This window comes from Plectrocnemia conspersa, unplaced genomic scaffold (genome assembly GCF_051122295.1).
Source record: "Plectrocnemia conspersa isolate PC_06_02 unplaced genomic scaffold, ASM5112229v1 ptg000002l, whole genome shotgun sequence".
Taxonomy (NCBI): domain Eukaryota; kingdom Metazoa; phylum Arthropoda; class Insecta; order Trichoptera; family Polycentropodidae; genus Plectrocnemia; species Plectrocnemia conspersa.
Window position 1 is genome coordinate 28,572,358 of NW_028277166.1, and position 19,294 is coordinate 28,591,651.

General features: G+C 27.8%; 1 protein-coding gene across 1 annotated transcript in view; it reads right to left on the reverse strand.

The window, feature by feature from the left end:
* Positions 1–5,289: 5,289 nt before the first annotated feature.
* The window catches only part of LOC148238253 (uncharacterized), a 115,236-nt gene continuing 101,231 nt past the window's right edge, over positions 5,290–19,294 (reverse strand). The window contains exons 6-9 of the mRNA XM_088206082.1: positions 18,761–18,923; positions 13,432–13,670; positions 8,177–8,258; positions 5,290–5,752 (exon numbers count right to left, since the gene is read on the reverse strand). Of these exons, the coding sequence (XP_088062208.1) occupies positions 5,719–5,752; positions 8,177–8,258; positions 13,432–13,670; positions 18,761–18,923 (518 nt within the window). The 3' untranslated portion in view covers positions 5,290–5,718. The remainder of the gene's footprint in view (positions 5,753–8,176; positions 8,259–13,431; positions 13,671–18,760; positions 18,924–19,294) is intronic.

The following is a 19,294-nucleotide window of genomic DNA, read 5'->3' on the forward strand; positions in this document are numbered from 1 at the left end:
TTTTCCGTATAATATAATATTGTAGTGACACAAGGCGTATTATCAAGTTAAATCATCTCTTGGGTATTGTCGACGACGACTTTCTTTATAATCTTTATAGAAACTGATTTCTCCGAGGGCTTGTTTTAAAACAAAAATGTTGATATGAAAAAGTGAGAGGCTCGAGGTTTTTTTTTCTTCTCGTGACTCTTGTTCTAAACGAGTGTGTATAAAATATATTTATAAAACGCATATTAATAATAATGGCATGTAGTATCCCATTGAATATAAAAACATATTTTCTAACTAATATTAGCATTTTTATGGAGCCAGTTCGACTAAATAAATAAAAATTAACTGATATATTTTTTATTCATTTAAAAAATAGCAATAGCCTATTATTTTGTTGTTTTTGTCGATAAAAATACGTTGCCAATCATCGAACACAATACCCTAACACAAAAATGTACGAACAAATCGAGTTTCACCACTAGACTTGAATGCAATGGATCTGGAAGCACTCGAAGCGGCTCTCGTGTTTCAGTGCATCGAATTTCGCAAAATTGATGCAATCTGCGCCGGGTGAGAGGTTTTACGAAAGAATATACTAGAGAGTCCCTTATTGACGTGTGCACCATTGTGAGTAATCTAAAAGCAGTGTTCCACTTCAGATAACCGTCATTCTCAAATACCATCGGCGTTCAACTTGAAACTTTCCAGCTTCAGACTTGTAACTATACACGTGTTACTAATATATTTTATCTTTGAGACAAATGTATCACATATCACATTTAGATGCGTTTATGAAATCAAATAAAGTACATTTGCTTTTATAAAAAAAAAAATGTTTTGTAAAAACCAATAAATCAAAAATATTTGCGCGCGTGAATCGTTTGCATGTTGTGGATACGACTACTGATTAAAATAAATCACTTTAGATTTCACATTATCTACACAATATTAAAAAATCAGAGGCTTAGTTATTGGTTCTTTATTCACCGGCTATTCAAAGCCATAATTTGTGGCCAATTTCTTGATTTTAGTGGATGGTTATATGATGTCTTTATTTTTTATCCTGCTTTAATCAATAATTATTTATTTATAACCATACATAATTTACTTATATAGGAAGTAATAACACTTAAATTCAACAATGCTATGTATTGATTTGGTTCGTTATTCCCATATCGCGAAACAGCCATTAGCGGAATACAAATACGAAAATTATGCTGAAATTTACATTTTCACAAAGATATGTTCACTCCTTACTACCAGCAATCTATCTATGTTTCAAGCATTATAATGTACATAATAAAACATTTAATTAAGAATAATTAAGAGAATTCCGCATCGATATGTCCCATTGAAGTCGTGGCAGATAGAATTTTTTACTTGAAAAGACTTTTGTGCAAAGGCAAAGCTTTGTCCGGCGGTATTATCAGATTTTCAGTCTTTTAAAACTTTTGCAAGAGCCTTACACAAAAGCCAAGACAAAATAGGCTAGCTCTCGAGCCAGCCTTTCGTGCACTATAATTTAATACGATGGAACAATAATGTCTAGTTTTTCTCTCTCTTTTTTCTGTAATTGATAACAATTGAAGGGTAAAAGTTATATGGTTCTAAGCGCTAGTTTATTTTTTTTTGAATAGCCATGTAATCCGGGTATATATACCAATTAAAATATATAGATCATAGTGATACAAGAAGCTTATAATATGATCCGCTGATGATTTGTAACTTACGAACGATTCACGCGCGCAAATATCGTGCGTCATTAAGTAAAGGACTCATTATGCAGTTTATATGATTTGTTTTATATGTTACAATTGTATTACAAATTTGACGACTCGCCGAAATAAGTGTGAAAATTATTAAAAAATTTTAAAAATCTTCAAATTAAAAATAACTTATTCTCTATAAATAATAAGCCTAATAATCTAGATTAGTAAAATTTATTAACAAATAAAAAACTTGATAATTTTATTTTAATATTATTTGTTCGCTATTAGATTACATTATATTAAAAAATAATGGGATGATGTCAATATAAGTAATGAAATATTAATTAAAATCAATTAAAATATTTATGAGTGCTGTGTAGTTTTTATTATATTTCTATTTGTTATGTCACTTAGATCGTGTATTATTTACACGCTTCAATTGCGTGTTGCATAATCTGTTTAATTACATATTTCACATCGACGTTTTTCGCTAAACAACGTTAATTTACAAAATGGACAGTTGGCTATAAATTGTGCTATAATGTACATATCACGAATTTTTACAGTTCAAAAATAACCGCATCAGCGGAAATTGAAATTTACCGATGGAAAAATGTCAAATTGACGCAATCGTTATGAAAATAGTTGCATGTAAATTAAAATGATGTAATATTGTGTTATGTTACAAGTAGTTTAAATAGTCATACTTATATAAAAAAATATTATAAAAATATGTTGCTTTAAATATAAAAGAGAGCATTATTTTATTTGGTATGCTTTATATGGTTCAATAGTTGTGATTTTTCAGCAGTTTTTTTACCTAATTTTTCTTAAGTAATTTATCAATCCAAATATTTTTTAAATATACTTATTTATTGTTAAAAATGGCTTATATTTAAGTGACTGTTGTATACTTTTAATTTCTACTTTCATTTTGGCAACGCTTTAGGTGTAATTGAATAAGATTTTTAGCGCTCCCATAATTTGGATCAACGGCAGCTTCTCTCACAATCGCCTCTGCCGTTTGAACCTTTGATAATGGTCATTGCGAACAATGAACCAAATGCTAGTGTCACATTGCCATTTGTTGCAATTAAGGCATAGCCATGAAAGGTTTAACATTTTGGGTCGCGAGTCAAATTGGACTTTTTTCTTTAAGCCTTTGAGTATGAAGTTAATTGATTAGTATATACTTGAAAGTTTTCATAATTATTTTGTTTGGTATTAATTTATTATTTTTTATTACATTTAAAATATATATATAAAAAAATCAGTGATTCTCAACGTTTTATTAGTTTGATTTATTTCACTAATTTTCTCTTATTACATTTTAATATATATTTTTTAGCTAATGTGGAATATTTTATATCTATATAGTCTTTAAATTTTTTTATATAAAATTAATATAAATTTTTTTTCGATATGTCAATTAATTTCGTACACTTTAATTTATTGCTAATATTTTTTATAGAAATAATTTTGTTTAATTATTTTTTATATATTGTTTTTTTTTCAATATTTACTTAGTTATATATATAAATATTTAATTATTTGGGATATCTTAAGACAGTAAAACATCGACCACCGTACATGTACGGCGATACTTCTCAATGGGTTAAAGCACTTAACCTTGTCGAATTTAAAGCTAAAATTTTCAAATATATTTAAATTAAGATCCAATAGCTGTGTTAAGTTTTATAAATAACACTTAAGCACTAAGCTAAAAAAAATATTTTCGAAATAAATAAATTTGATTAACATCATATTTTTAGAATAATCTTTGGTTGTAACCTAACAGGCCCAATGCGTTACAGCAAGTTAAATTTGTACAATTTGGGTAAGTATATCATAATAAAAGTTTTAAAATTGTTGGACTTTATAGTCTAGGAATCAGTGATTAATAATTTAATAAGTGTCACTTAATATAATTTTCTCAAATATAATTTTGAGTTTGCTGCAGTGGCTAGAACCGTCGTTCTATTCCGACCTTGAAATGAACAAAATGTAAAATTAAATTTAAATCTTTAAAATAACTAAAACACGAGTCTTACTATAAGTGATTCTAAATATAATAACAAGTATGCAAAAAAAATTAAAACAAACTTTTTTTTATGAATAAATACAATTTATTTTTTATTTATAAGCATTGAAAAATTTCACATTGCATCTTAGGCGGTTGGTTTTGTTTGCGCTCTGATGTTGCGTATTTTCTGGACATCGAGGTACTGCTGATTCCTAGTTGGCATTCTAAGGAAGCATTCCTTCATGAACTAGGCTCAAGAGAATGCCTTGTGTCTGAGTCTGACCAAGCAAGGGCGAAGCCCCGGTGCTAAGCCATCTGCGGAGTAAAGTTTTCTATAACGGGGCCATCATCGAAAGCCTTGGTTTTTGATGTTGGAGGAAGATAAAAGAGAACAGATTACTGTGAGTATGAAAATAACATATAACTTTTTTATTTTAAGAATAATAGCGTGCACCGTCAAGGTTCTGCACAAAAATATTGTCAAAATGTATATTTACTTGTCATTTTATAAAGAACACAAATAGACTTTGGGACAATGACTAAAATGTTTTTACATTTATTTAAGAAGCCTTAATTTAAATTTAATTTTAGTTACTTTACTTCTGAGATGTTTTCCTTTTTGCCATCGGCCCTTAGCCTCTTTGATTGATGATTGGCTTTTGTTATTGTAATGCAGTTAACCATGAATTAATTGTTTAAAAGATAAAAAAAAAGAATATACTTAGTCATGAGTATGAGATGTATTATGAATAAAGATCAGTGAATAATGAGCAATATTTGTTCTCATACTAAAAATGGAAAAAAACACGTATTATAACCATTTACCAGAGCTTGAACTAGCCGTATGCCTCATTTATATTCTGCAGAATATTTATGCAAAATTATCTAAGAGTAGATACACACACAGTAGATGTTTAAGCCTAACAATCATATCGCATGCAAATCTCAATGTGTAATCTGGGCACCGGCCATGAAGCGCAAAAAGTGCTCGGCCAAGATCAGATACGAGAAGCAGACTCCGGGTCACGTCTCTTAGCACCTTTTTCATTCCGGTAATTCTCTCTCTCTCTCTCTAGCCATTTCTTTTAATACGTTACACTCATTTAGCGTCGTTCAAGCGGCGTCTTTATCTGCAGCTTCGACGATTCCATCAGATAATGGAACTTATGGTGTGCTGACGTACCGGTATTAAAACCCGCACCCAAACCACCACCCATAAAAGTCGATACAAGCGGCTATAATCTGGGGATTAAGGCAGGGCTGGATGTTTATGATATTCTTTTTTTCTAGAAAAAAGATAAAGATATATCGACTGCTTTATAAAAAAATTTATATAATTACAAATAGCAAATTTTTTTTTATTGTAATATACAAATCAGATATGGAGGCACTGTATTTTTTTCTCAATAAGCAAAAATGATTTGTGTAAAAAAGAATTATATTAACTTACCTGATAATTAAATTAAATATTTTTAAAATTATTTAAATTATTAAATATTTTAAGTCTAATAACCAAAAGATGACTCAGAGCTTTACGAAGTTATTAATTATTAAAACTATGAGTTATACTTTAAAAATATTCATTTATTTCAATAAAAAAAATCTCGCAAGTTTTCAACAATATATACACTTTATATATTGCTGCAATAATTATATAATATAATACATTTTTTTATTAGATTTCATAGTATCATATTTTATCAATATACAATTTATAATGTTCGAATTACAACACTTCGCTCTTGCGGAGCGTTATGAAATTTACTTCATAAATATTTATATTTATATATTTTTTGTATAAATATGTTACATTATTGAAAAATATTTACAAATGCGGGTTCGCTTTTTTATACAACATCACATAGTGTTTTATATATATCCAGGAGCACCAAGAGCGATTCTCGTTCGAAAAGTAGATCCTGCCCGGAAGTCTTCCTTGTGTTTCAAAACATTAACCCGACTTTATCAAAGTGGTTGGTTAACTTCTCTTTTTGGTTACCGGCTTTGGATGAACAGTGCCACACTTATCCTGCAAAAGTACAAAGCGTAAGGTTATACAATGAAATGTGTAGAGAAAAGTTACATGAGTTGAATTGTCAGTATGTAATTAAAATATGTGAGTATTCTATTTTTAGTAGTGTGTGTACTACAAAAAACTTTTATTTGTATTTTTATAAATAGATAAAATTATTAATAAAAAATATCGTAAATAAAAGTTTTTAAAGCTATTTAATCTAAATATCGTTGATTTGTTTTGCTTATAAAAGTAGATATATATATTTGTTATTTTCGAATGCAAAACGTAACATATTTTATTTAATGCATTCTGTTTTGAAAAATAATATATATAAACAAAATACATAAAAAAAATCAAACCAATAATGGCTAGATGAGAATAGTGCTTAGAACTGTAACTAAATAAAAAACAAATCACTACTATCCGTAGATTGTTCAAATCTTATTCTCATTGGTAATTTAGTGGCAAATTATTACTCCACACAAGCAGCTTGAAAAACTGTTTTTTTTAAGCTTACTTGTCGATGCAACTAGAGGAAATCATATCTCAGCATAATTCATAAAAAAATTGTAGGAAATAAAAATAGATATTTTATATATTTCCTTATGTGCAGGTACTTATATGAATCATGATTGTAATATTTTAATATAATATATGTATGTAATGTAATGTTACATAATATTTTATACATTGTATTAACAAATTCATACAACTTTAATAAAATAAAATAATGTTATTAAATAATACATAAATCATATCATATTATGTTAAGAAGTCACTGTTTTTAACAATCAGTTAAAAACAAAAAGTGGGTGTATGATATAGTTCTGCATTTTTAAAGCATACCAGCTGTAATAAAATAAAGACAACATTTATCTTTGAATTAGTTTTTACCAGGACTTATCTAGATAATATGTATGCCGTACAATATATTAATCAATAATTTATATCTCCTAGATAAATACAATAGTTGAATATAATGTATTAAGTTATATACTGACTTATACTACTGTAGTTAATCTTAACCTTTATCACTGTGTTTACGTAGCATTGTCTTTTTAGTCAGATTTTTTGTTCCAAAACAAGTTCATGCGTTGCCTTTCTCTAATAATTTGCTTAAATTAAACATCCTAGTAATTTTTTACTACAAAATATATACAGAAGCACTCACAGATAATTTATTATTAATATTAACAAATCAGGTATTAAAGATATTTGTTATATTTTTGAAGTTTTACATAAGAAATTTGACTCTGATATTAAAAATTAAAAGGTCATAGATGGATTATATCATAAATGTCATAGTATGTAAAATAATTATAAATATTCTGGAAATTGTAAAATTATTATAAATATATTTTAAAAATATTTAGAGGCAGATTAATGAAAGAAAATATTATATAAAAAAAATAATGTAAAATTATAAGAATAATAATAAAAAAAAAATTATAATTTGAATCAATATCATATGTAAACGAATTTGTGAAAAAGGAACTGTCGAATATTTACACAAAGTAAGTACATATTTTAGCGAAAAAAAATATGTGCTAAAATATTTACTAAAATAAATTTTAATTGTAATATTAATTTTCGTGTCTTACATTTTTAAAGATAATAGAATTGAGAAGAATACATAATAATTTATATTGGCAAACACAATATAATAAAATATATGGTTATTAAATCTGTAAATGGCAGAGTTTAAGAATTTTTTTTTCTAATGTAATAAAATTTTAATACAGCATACTGTTGTTATTAGAAACAGAAAAGGGACGAACGGGTGCTGCTGATCCTTAAATAAGCCCTTTCTATTCCTTAAGGTGTCTGCTCGCATTAAATCGATCCGTAATGAAATTGGTTATTCTTTCATCCCCTTTTTTCAATCACTATCGGTTTTGAATATAAACACAGAAGCGATCGATATTTAATAATCTATTTTTAAGATTAAAGTAGACTATCCAACGTGAACGCAGTAATGTTTTTACGAGAAAGTGAAAAATAACAAAACTTGATAAAGAAGATTATTTAAAAATATTATGAGAGTTTATTAAAAAAAGTCGTACATAAATATTAGATATATAATTGAAGCGTATTTAGTTTTGATAAAAAGCTTGAAAAAGACTCGAGAGACTATATTATTCTGAGAAATTAACCCACAACAAAAATATTAAGTACATTTTGATATTGAAATACAAATTGAAATTTTTGACATGTTAATAGTAAAATAATATAAATATTTTAAATGGTTATTATTACAGAAAAATAGCAAAATTAATTTTTAAAGGTACCATTAAATCACAAAAATAATCTAATGCTGTAAAGCAATTTAAAATCACTATATGTAGATATAATATGTTTAACAGTAAATATATGTAAAAATATTTTTATAATTAAATATCCAAAAAAGAGTTTAAATTGTTGTCAATATATACTCACCCTAATATTAATTCCTGTACAGATATGTTACTCCCCCCTTTGGCCCCGATAGATTTCCCAGTGTTGGGTAGCACAGCAACCCCTATAAAAAATTATAGCAAATTAGTAATTAAAATATAAATATATATGATTTTTTTATATTTTTATAGTCAAATGCAATTATTTTCTTATGTCTTGCTGGTAAGAAGTAAATATGTATATACCAACAAGTATAACACTCATATAAACCCCATAAAAACAATCCCAATTGAGGTTGAGTAATGGGCAACAATTAAACGTACTCCAAACTCGACTTTACGAGTAACGACTGACTTTTCGTAGAGCGTCCGCTACAAAAGCTTCGGATTGTATAAAAGCTCAGCCTTGCGACTGAGAAAGGCCTAAAAAGGGGGCAGTTAAAGCTGGGGAAAACGGCGTGATGAACGCCCGATCAATTAGGGTTTAATTGAGCCGAATATTTTAATTTGGGCCAAACTTTACGACGGTCACCGGAATTACTTCTCGCAGCTTCTAATAATTTTTGACTTCCTTCTCGGTTTATATTAACGCCAATTACTTTCGTTCACAACACCGGCACTGCTAAATAATTTTCGCCTGCGAAATCGTTTGAGAATAATATAATCAAACGAATAAGTGAATAAATTAATTAAACGGAGAGTTTCTGCTTTGCTGCTTACTAATTACTCCGTTTTAGCGAGCGAGAAATAAAACGTGTTTTCTGATTAACGTGACGTAAAGGTGTGCTTTCTTTCAATTGATTGAAATCAGTTAATTGCATCATATTCTAGCAGACCGAAACGCAGCTCTGTTTAATATACAACAGTTAAATATAAAGAAATTTAATGATCAAATAACGGTCGTAGCTTTATTACCATTGACGAAAAAATTGTCTTAAAAATATCTCGGCTGAGGACATTAGTCACCCAATAACTTAAAATGACATTAAATGAGAATAGAGAAAAAGGTTTAAGGAAATCAATAGAAAATGAGTTTTAATTAAATATAGTATTTAGCATACTTTTGACCTTTATAATACAGTTTTTTTTATTCTCCCAATTATAAAATTTTTAACTTTGTTAAAGAATGTGTTTTATATTTGAGTATCTGATATTTATTTAATATAAAAATGTAAATGTGTTCCTATGCAAATAGATGTAATCGTCTGTGGGGTTAATGTAATCAACTGTAAAAGTCTAACGACATCAGTTTTGAAATATTCCGATCGAATTTACATCGAAAAAGCAATTAGACCGCTCACGGATACCTTCTCGGGTGGAAAAGCTCGCTGCAGTTTCAGTAACTCGAATAAAAAGTATGCAAATTTATTGAAATCGGCTTAATACAGTATACGGCTGGCGAAAGGAAGCCGAGTTTGACATGCACTTGTAATACATTGCAACTTTCAGAGCTTTCGGTGCATTCTTGACTGGAGCTTTCGGCGACAAAACTTTCAGTAATTTATTCTACCGGAGCCTCTGCAAGAAGTAGCCAGCGCGGATTTCCTCCATCAAGAATTCATACGCGATATTCAAACACAGATTTTGCATAATGGTTGTATTATAATAATATGAATAAATACACATAAGGATGTCCTTGTTTACTATTTATAGCTAGTAGATCATTATACATTTTTAGATACGTTTAGTCCACCGTGGACGGCTTAGGTTGAGATTTGGCAGTGGATCATCGTCACTGATGGGAAGCAATTGTGCGTAAGTAAGGGTCGCTAATGAGCCGATAGGTAAGGGCTTACACACGACCTGAGGAAGTGGGCGGGAGCGCCAAGCCCCGCGGCAACAAAAACTTGCATATAACAATATGCAAAACACCGACTAGAGTTTAATAAATATTTTTTTTTAATATTTTTTTTTCGCTGTAATATATTGAGTCCTATGTTAATTTAATTTTATATTATTATTTTAATTTATTTATTTTAAAAATTCTTACCTTACGTTTTATTGTAAGTCTTTTAAATGTGGTGTAGTCAAATTATAAACTAAAGGTAATTCAATATTATTTTGGGATATTAAAAATTAAAAATAAATTTAAATTTTGTCATTCGAATTGCAAATTAAATCAATTTCTGGATTTTCGATCATACAATAGGTATACAAAAATATTACTATCGTTGTCTACGGATAATACTGCGGATAATTGGCAATATATACGCTACCGTAATAGTGTGCATAAGAACGGAAAATAACAAGCATTTAAGCCATTATTATGCACTGAGAGATTCGATGACCTGTTTATACGGCATATATGACATTTGCATTTATTGATGCTGGCTTTCGAAGACGGTGTGTGTATTTTATAATAACTGAAGCATAATACACTGCTAGTTTCTCTTTTCTAGACTGGGCTTGAGTATAATTTGCAGTTGGATGCATCGAAGGCATAAACTATTTAAGTGCTAGTGCGCGCACTGCGAACGACGTCTTATGATTTTCTTCCTTATGCACAGTCAAGCTTAAAACGCGAATCAAAAGCGAACGTTGTGAATTGAAAATTAACAATTCTGTACAAGATTTCATTATACACATCATCTATTTAGCTGCTGAGACTGGAAAAGCATCATAGTTTACTTGCATTAAATATTTTTTTACCAGCACAATAGATTAAAAGTAAAAGCCATTGTTTAACAATTTCATATACTTTTACAAAACCAGTAAAATTAAAATTAATTTCCTTATTACATTTTTTTAATTACTGTTAAAATATATTACTGAGTATAAGCGGTGTGAAATAATACACGTAAGCTAAAATTATATATTTATATTTTAATATTAAAAACTGAGTTTCCTTGATTGAGTTTTGGGCTTAAAAAATTACATTTTTTGTGTTTGGTTTGTCGGAGGATCTGTCTGTCGATCAATGATTAAAAGCAATTAAATTAAATTTGTATTGAATATACAAATAGAAATTAGTTCAAAACATTGCATATTTCACTTATGTACAAAATACGTGTCTATCGTATTAACTGGCAACTTGATCATGTCACACGTGCCCAATCATCACCAATTCTGCGAGTTTATTGAAGAGATAAATAACATGACACGCTATGCTGGCTTAGTTTTGGAGAAGTTCTAACGCAATTTTTAGAGTTCTGCGCTAAAATATATGTTCTTATAAATGTAAGAATAGCCGTTTTGCTGAGATACAAAATAAAAAGTTTTTTTTAGAAGTAAATATTTGATATGTTTTAACAAATATGAACTGTCAGTCCTTCACTATCGTGAGGTACCACAGCTAGCGAGTGTGTATAAATACGGACGCTCTACTTTTTAGGTTTTATGTATTATTTTTGATTCGTTTTGATTTTGTTCAATAATATTTTTATTATTTAATTGTAAAAATAAAATATTTAAACTCTTGTGAAGCTGTTTTTAATATTGTTTAATATAAATTAAAGAAAATAAATAACCTTAATTTACTATGCTATCTAATTTGTACACTCGATACGGTGATTACTGCGCAAACATACTCTTACATTTTCTATAAATATGCTCTTATATTTTCTGTAATTAAACAAATTTATAGTTAAAAATAAGGAAATATATTAAGCAGTTGGAATTATAAATAAATTGTATTTGACAATCAATCACCTATGTTTTTAAAACTTTTGTTGTGTGAAATTTTTGTGTGCACAACTTTGCACAATAATTCTGCTATCGTATAACCATATTTAAACACTTTTACAAATGATTCTTTCGTTCAACCTCAATTAAAAATATAAATTTCATACATAATGTCAACTATTTTGTCATCTGTGTCTGATCTCGTATTAATTTTGTAATATTAACTTTGGGTGAGTTATTTCAGATCTTGACGCATTTGACACCGCCACTCGATACTGACAACTAGTGTTTATTTTAGAGATTAATTTCTCGAGAATAACTCAAGAAAAATTAAATGAAATAAAATTCTTGTTTAATAAAGCTTTTTAATATATTAAATTAAATTTGAATAATTATTTTTAAAAGGTTTACAGTCACTGTTTTTTTTAATACACTGCCTAAGTAAATGCGGATTCATGCATAATATGCACACTTCTTTAAGGGTCTGCGAATCACAAAAATATATTTATTTTTAGCACTCGAACTCGTATTATTTTTGTTAAGTAATAAAATAAGACACTCAGATAAAAAACCTTTTCAAAGGTGCTCGTGCCAAATGTTTTAAAATATGCATACTTTCTCGGAAGATCGAAAATATTTAAATGACTAAAATTTTTTTGCGATTTTATGTCACTCTAACCGGCTGGCAACTTATCTTTGCTTTGGTGATCAAATAACTCACTCTGATAAGAAAAAAATATGCATAGAAATCAACAGATTGTAACGATAAAAGACTATTTTTTTCGATACTCCAAAAACGTTTTTTTATATTGTTTTTGTAAAGTAGCAACAGTTGTCATTTATGTTACAACACTTTTGAGCTAAACTTGAAATTTTAATTGGCAGTTGAAGAGAAATTATATAATTGAAGAATTCAGACATTGATGTCATTAATTAAATATTTGCAAAATCCAGAATCTTTTACTTGTCAAATGAAAAAATGACTTCATTAGTTATTCTTCAAATGCAGAAATACGTAAAATGGTGAAAGAAATTATTTAAAGATTTTTTAATGTCTCAACGAACTCTTAAGGATTCTCGCCACTATCAAATCATTAGAATCTATTGATGAAATAAAAAATTTACCATTGAGCCACAATTAGAGACAAAAATGTTCTCAGCCTTACAGAGAGTAATATAAGAAAAACAATATCTTACGACTTATTGGAAGAAGAATTAATAATAATATAGAACAATTAATTTACAGTGCCTATTTGAAGACTTGTTGTCGATTAAACCAACATCAGCACAAAGTAAAAGGCATTTTATCGAGAAATTTAAGAAGTGAAGTCAAGAAATCTCATTTCTCGAGAAATTAAAATCATCGAGAAATTAGAATGCATAGTGACAACTAACTTGCGTTATAATAAGTTGACAACGTAAACGTTTTTTAGCTCACGCAGCATCCTTATATGAGCAAAAATTCCCGAACAAAACCAAAAATATTTGAAATGATTTTTTTTAGTGTCCTTTCATATTTTTAAAATTATTTAAATGTCACACTATAAGACATCAACATCCAAAAATTGATTAATATTTTTGTAAATCTAAACTTAAACGCGTGAAACTACACATTCGAATTGATTTATTGGTTTGGCCGCGCAGTGTTACCGCGGTTATTTTTTTTTACACACTCACCTATAAGATTGCCGTGTAGAACGTGCACCGCCACTGACGCGTTAGCCGCATACGAAGATGGCGACGTGAGCGCTGTGGTGTCGGGTATTCCGGGCATTCCAGTGGCAGTCGGATCCAAAGCCGCGGCCGTCTGCAAGGCAGTGGTGCCAGTGCCACACGTGTAGGTGCCGGCGTGCGCACGTGTTACGTGGTCCACTACCAGCATGCACGTCGCGCTGTCTGGCCCTGTCACGTTGCAACTGTCAAATAAAATTATTTGTTATATAAATTACATGAATTTAAAGTGATCTTACTAAACAAAATGAACTATCAGCTTAGACCGAATTTCAATAAATATTCATTGATCGTCTCAAGTGACTTAGGTGGACTTGCGATGGACTCTGAGCTAGTCCGTCACTGTAAGTTCTAATTAATATTTAGCGATCCTAGATTTGTAATTCAAGCATTACTTAAAAGATATTATTATAAAATAATATTAAGAGGCTTAGCTGTAATGAAATGTATTTATAAAGACAGTGACTTTTAAATTACATAAATTTCTCAGCGTGGTGTATTTTTATAAGTTGCAAGAATACTATAATTTTTCGATGACTTTCTTTCTGAGAATCAAAAGTTAAAATAGATTAGAAGAATATTTTTAAATAATGATACACTAAAAATACTTCAATTGCCGTCGTAGTGTGAACAATCGGTATGGCAATGTATCAAATTTATATTCTAAAAATGATGAAATTATCTATTTATGCCATATCATATATGTCCTGATATTTTTTTTTTTTTGATAATCTCGTGTCTTATTATTGTAGATGGCACATAAAGAACCATATACCTTAATAGCTAGTTAGTCTACTGTGTATCAGTTAATGTTTCGTAGTAAGTGACCAAAAGTCTACAATTAAAAAAAAATATCATATCTTAAAACTAACGTTTTATCTGTATATCCATCGGACACACTACTTTTATTTTTATTTTTCTAGGACCCATTTACAAATCAGGTTTATTATTCATTTTAAGCTTTTTAATGAAATTAAATGTTTTTTCTATATTTTCGTTGTTTGGAAATAAACTAATAAATTAATTTAAATAGTTTACTTACTTGTCCCTTTTAAGCCTAATACAATACAGGATTTTTTTTCTATTGGCAATACAGATAAAAAATATTTGTTTTTACCAAATTAAAATTAACTTGCAAAGCAAATATTTATTCGATGTTGAGCCAGAAATTTGATAAAACCTGTAATAAGAATAGAGTGTTTTCATTGTAAAACGTAACAATTTAATAAATCAAAAACATCGCAAAATACAATTTTGCAAAATTTTGACCTTCCCAATAAAAATAAACACACAAACGAAATTGTGATCTCTCCAACAGAGTCGACAAATATTTGCAGCGGTCTCGATTAAAAAAAATCGCAAATTCGCGCAGAGCCCCATATTGGTTTTTAATTTTTGCCCGTGTTATATTTAATTTGCACGACAATGGCGGGGTACATAATCCGCTGAAACGTTATTTCGACTGGCAGTACAAAACGCGTAATTCCAACGTTATATATACATATGTATTTGTTGAATCAACAGAAATTTCGTGGCTATTGTCAGCAGTACAATGGCAGCCATCGGGTTTTAATCAAAACGTTAAAAATAAAATAGTTGATAGATCACTACAAAAAATAATAAATATTTAAAAGTCTAAATTAAGAAGTGTATCAAGGGCCAAATTTAATTTGAAAAGCTAACGAGCAGAAAATGAGGCTCTTTGAGCGATGCCGTGGCAACTGCTAATGTCGTTTGCTAAGATGTAGCCCTAAATTACCATTTTCGAGCAGTAAAATAAATAAATTAAAACGTTTATTCGAAATTAGGTTAATTTTAATGTTGTTAAATTAAATGTGGTTACTGGCAAATTTTAAACCAAAAATATTAATATAATAAAAGTCAAGCGTATATCCAAGCGAAACTGTAAAAGTGGTTTGCTTAATACTCCAAGCTGTGATCTCAAATTAAAAGACGATTAATATTAATTACTGTATATCTTTTGTAGTTTGCAAAAAAAAAAAAATTTACTTTATTCCGCATAAGTAAGAAATTACTTCTTCTGCGGTTATAATTAAATTCATTAACGTAACATTAACGTAAATATTAATAAAAATTTAAGAAGCACACTTTGAATATTTATTATTAAATTAATATTCACGTAATTTCACAAGAATAAAAATTTTTCTTTTCTGCGGTTAAAACTTGATACATTAAAATTTTACATACATTTCGTATACATTTTAAAAAAATACTTAAAGTTCCCTTTTAATATTTAATAATAAATTTTAAAAAGACGAATAAGAAAAATAAAATGCATAGTAAATGAAAGACAATAATAAAATATATCTAATGATATGATATATGTATTATTTATTAACTTGATTTATTCAATTAATGTTGCGTTAATTCATTAAAAAAAAAATTTTTTTTGCAATTATTTTTAGTTGATTTTGATAAATGAAATATATTTTAAAGAATTTGTGCTAAGCTTTTTTAAAAATGCTTATAGGAAGTGTAAATCTTCAGCAGATCTAATTTCATAATTATGTAGCTGTTTTCTGAATTTTAATTGCGTATTTTAAATCGATTTAATCTCAAACATTCTTATAGTTACCATTGTTTATTTATATTTTGGTAAAATTGTGTGAGCATCGAAAAGCAAATTTAACAATTTTTTTAAAGCAGTATTTTAATTTACATAAGGTGATTCTAAATTAAATAAACTTGTAATAAATGTTATATAACTATAAATATATGCATAATAAATATTTAATCTGGTTTTATACGATAATCAATTTTGAAACCATTATATAATTTTTGACATTAGTTATAAAAATGTTAAATTTGATCTAAAATTAGACCCAAATATTTATATTATCACTATTTGTAAATAGAGAATATTCTATAATAATAGTGTAAAATTATCATTATTATTAGTTAATTTGGTAAATCTCATCCATTCACTAATATGGAGCCAATCACTTTGCATATTTCTTTGTATGTTTTAGAGGTATATATTAGCACTGTATTTAGCATACAGTTGCATCCCTCCTACGAGTTAATGTAGGATTAAATCATTTATGTATAGATTAAATATTAAAGGTCCCAAAATAGAACCCTATGGAATTCCACATTTCACCACCTCACATTCGCTTTGTGTAACATTTATTACAACTACTTGTTGTCTATTATATAAATAGCTTTTTAATAGATTTTTCGTTAATTATATTAAAAAAAATGGTTCTTATTTATCTAATAACATGTTATGGTCTATTGTGTCGAAAGCTTTATTGAAGTCTATAAATAATGCAAAAGTTATATTTTTATTGTTTTAGTTTAGATGTATTTTAATTTATTAAAAAAAAGATCAATAAACTTGATCCATATTTGTGATAGTGTTTAAATTATCAAGAATAATTTGTATTTGACCAAGAAAAATTTTTTTTTAATAAGATAAAAGGTTCTTTTCTGATCTGTAGTTAAATGTTCATTATTATTTAAAAAAACTATTTTTGATAATTATTTTGATTATTTTAATTTTTTTAATTTAATATTTTTATCTATAATATAATAAACATTTTATAATAAAATTTCTAGCTACAGTTTTTTTCTAAATAAAGATAAAACCATGTTCTTAATTTTATTTGTAATGATAAATATTTATATATTTTTAATTCAAAAGTTGTCTATATTTTCAAAAAGTAAACTCTTTGACAAGATTTTATATATACTTTTACTTGTACCGGTTTCAATTTTATTAGGCAAATTATTCAAGTCTTTATATACTATACTTTCTAAATCAATTTTTGCTAGTATACTTAAAAATTTTCTATCCCATTTTTTCAGAAGAATATATTATAAATTAAGCAGTCACAGCACTGATTCAATAAAAAAGTTGCAATTACATTTTCATTTAATAGTTAATAGTTTTAAAAATAAAATAGTTATTAAATTGCAAGTTATTAAAATATTGCACATTTCAGAGATATTACCAAACTATAAATTTATATAATAAGTTACATTACGACTTAACTAATGAATCACCACTTAAAATATATATGGTTAAGCTACACTTGCACTAATCAGAACAACGCTAAATTTATCTAATAACAAATAATCTGTTTTCACCCCAAATCGTCGCATTGGCTTAATATGGCATCAAAATACACTTCTATTTGCAACTTTTACAATTCAGTAATGCACTGTTATACCACTTTGCTTCTATCCGCAATATTTTCACTTATTAGAGTTACGACGAGTATTCGACAAAGATTCAAGAGATTAAGAAAGCAGCTGCTATTTATTAAGTCGATTTTATGAAAAGTATTTTAAACTGATTTAAAATACGTAAGCAAGTATAGAAAATAGGTCTCCAATTATCTAGTAAAAGTATATTTTTGTCGAGGTTTACAAATTTCCTGACTCCTGAAATTATTCAGAAAATACTTACATCTCTCTTTCCCCATTGTTACCTATCGCGATTCGGTCGACAAAAACATAAATGACCGGACTATTTAAAAAAAATAGTCACGCGAGAAAAGGTTGGCGACGCCTGTCATCCGCAATGCCCGCCGTCGATGGCTTTCCATTCCAATTTATTATGGATGAAAAGGTTTTATGGCCTTTTGATATGTTTTTATATTCGTGCGGAGCTCGCATCGATTAAATTGGTGAACAAAAAATCATAAAAAGTTCCGAACAATTTTTTTCAGTAATAAAATAAGTAATTGAATTATTTTTGAATTTAAAAATAATATTTCAAATTTACAGTTTTATAAAAAAAGTCATAATAGTAGCAATATTGTACTATAAAATCGAGCAAACATTTATATTATTACTTTATTTATAAAAAAATAATAATATTCGTTGTCGATGAACGACGATAAAAGACGGTACACATGAGCGTTCTATCACAAAAATTTCTTACATATATTAAACGTATAATACAGCATCTATACAAACGATAGATGATTTATTTTACGTACATCTCAAAAGATTGATATTTAATGGTGTATATATTATACAATTAACACTTTTGATTAATTACAATACACTGTGAATAAAATGCTTTACTCAAACAAAAAAAAAAAAAATTGACTTAAATTATTAAAAGGCATATATATTTTTAATTAAAATAATAAGGTTAAAGTGTTATTTAAATAAAAATATTTTATTTCCCATTTCACAATAGTATTCTCTCTCTATAAAAAAGATAGATTACTTTACGGTACCATATTTTCCGCAGCACACTTATACATTTTAAAATTTGTGGTGGAAAATGTAGGTTACTTACTTAATTCCCTCGGTCAGAAGGTTATTTCCTTGCCACCAGGAGAGCATTGATGGCGGTTCTAAAAGTTGAACTGCGCTGCAGGTCAATTGGAGAAAACTTCCAGCTTTATAGTATCTCTCGACTACGGATCTACCACTTTCGTCGAAAATGCTCACTTCGGGACCTAAGACAAAATAAAAAACATTATTAATACATGTATTTATAATGAGAATTTATTTCCAAAGAGATTATATTGCTATTTTTAAAATATCGATTTTATCATGTCTTTAAAGTTTTACAAATTCATAAAATATTGTATATATATATTAATTTAATAATATACCTTATAAAAAAGTTTGAATAACGCAATATATAAAAGTGTAAATATCACACTAGTAAAACGGTCTTTGTTAGATTAAACTGTTCGTGTGGCAGGTCAGGGTAAATTAATTTAAACTGACACAATGACACAACTGAAAATCAGAGGCTTTTGCATTATTATTTTAAAGATTTCTAATTAAAACTTAATCTTAAAACATACATAATAATTCATTG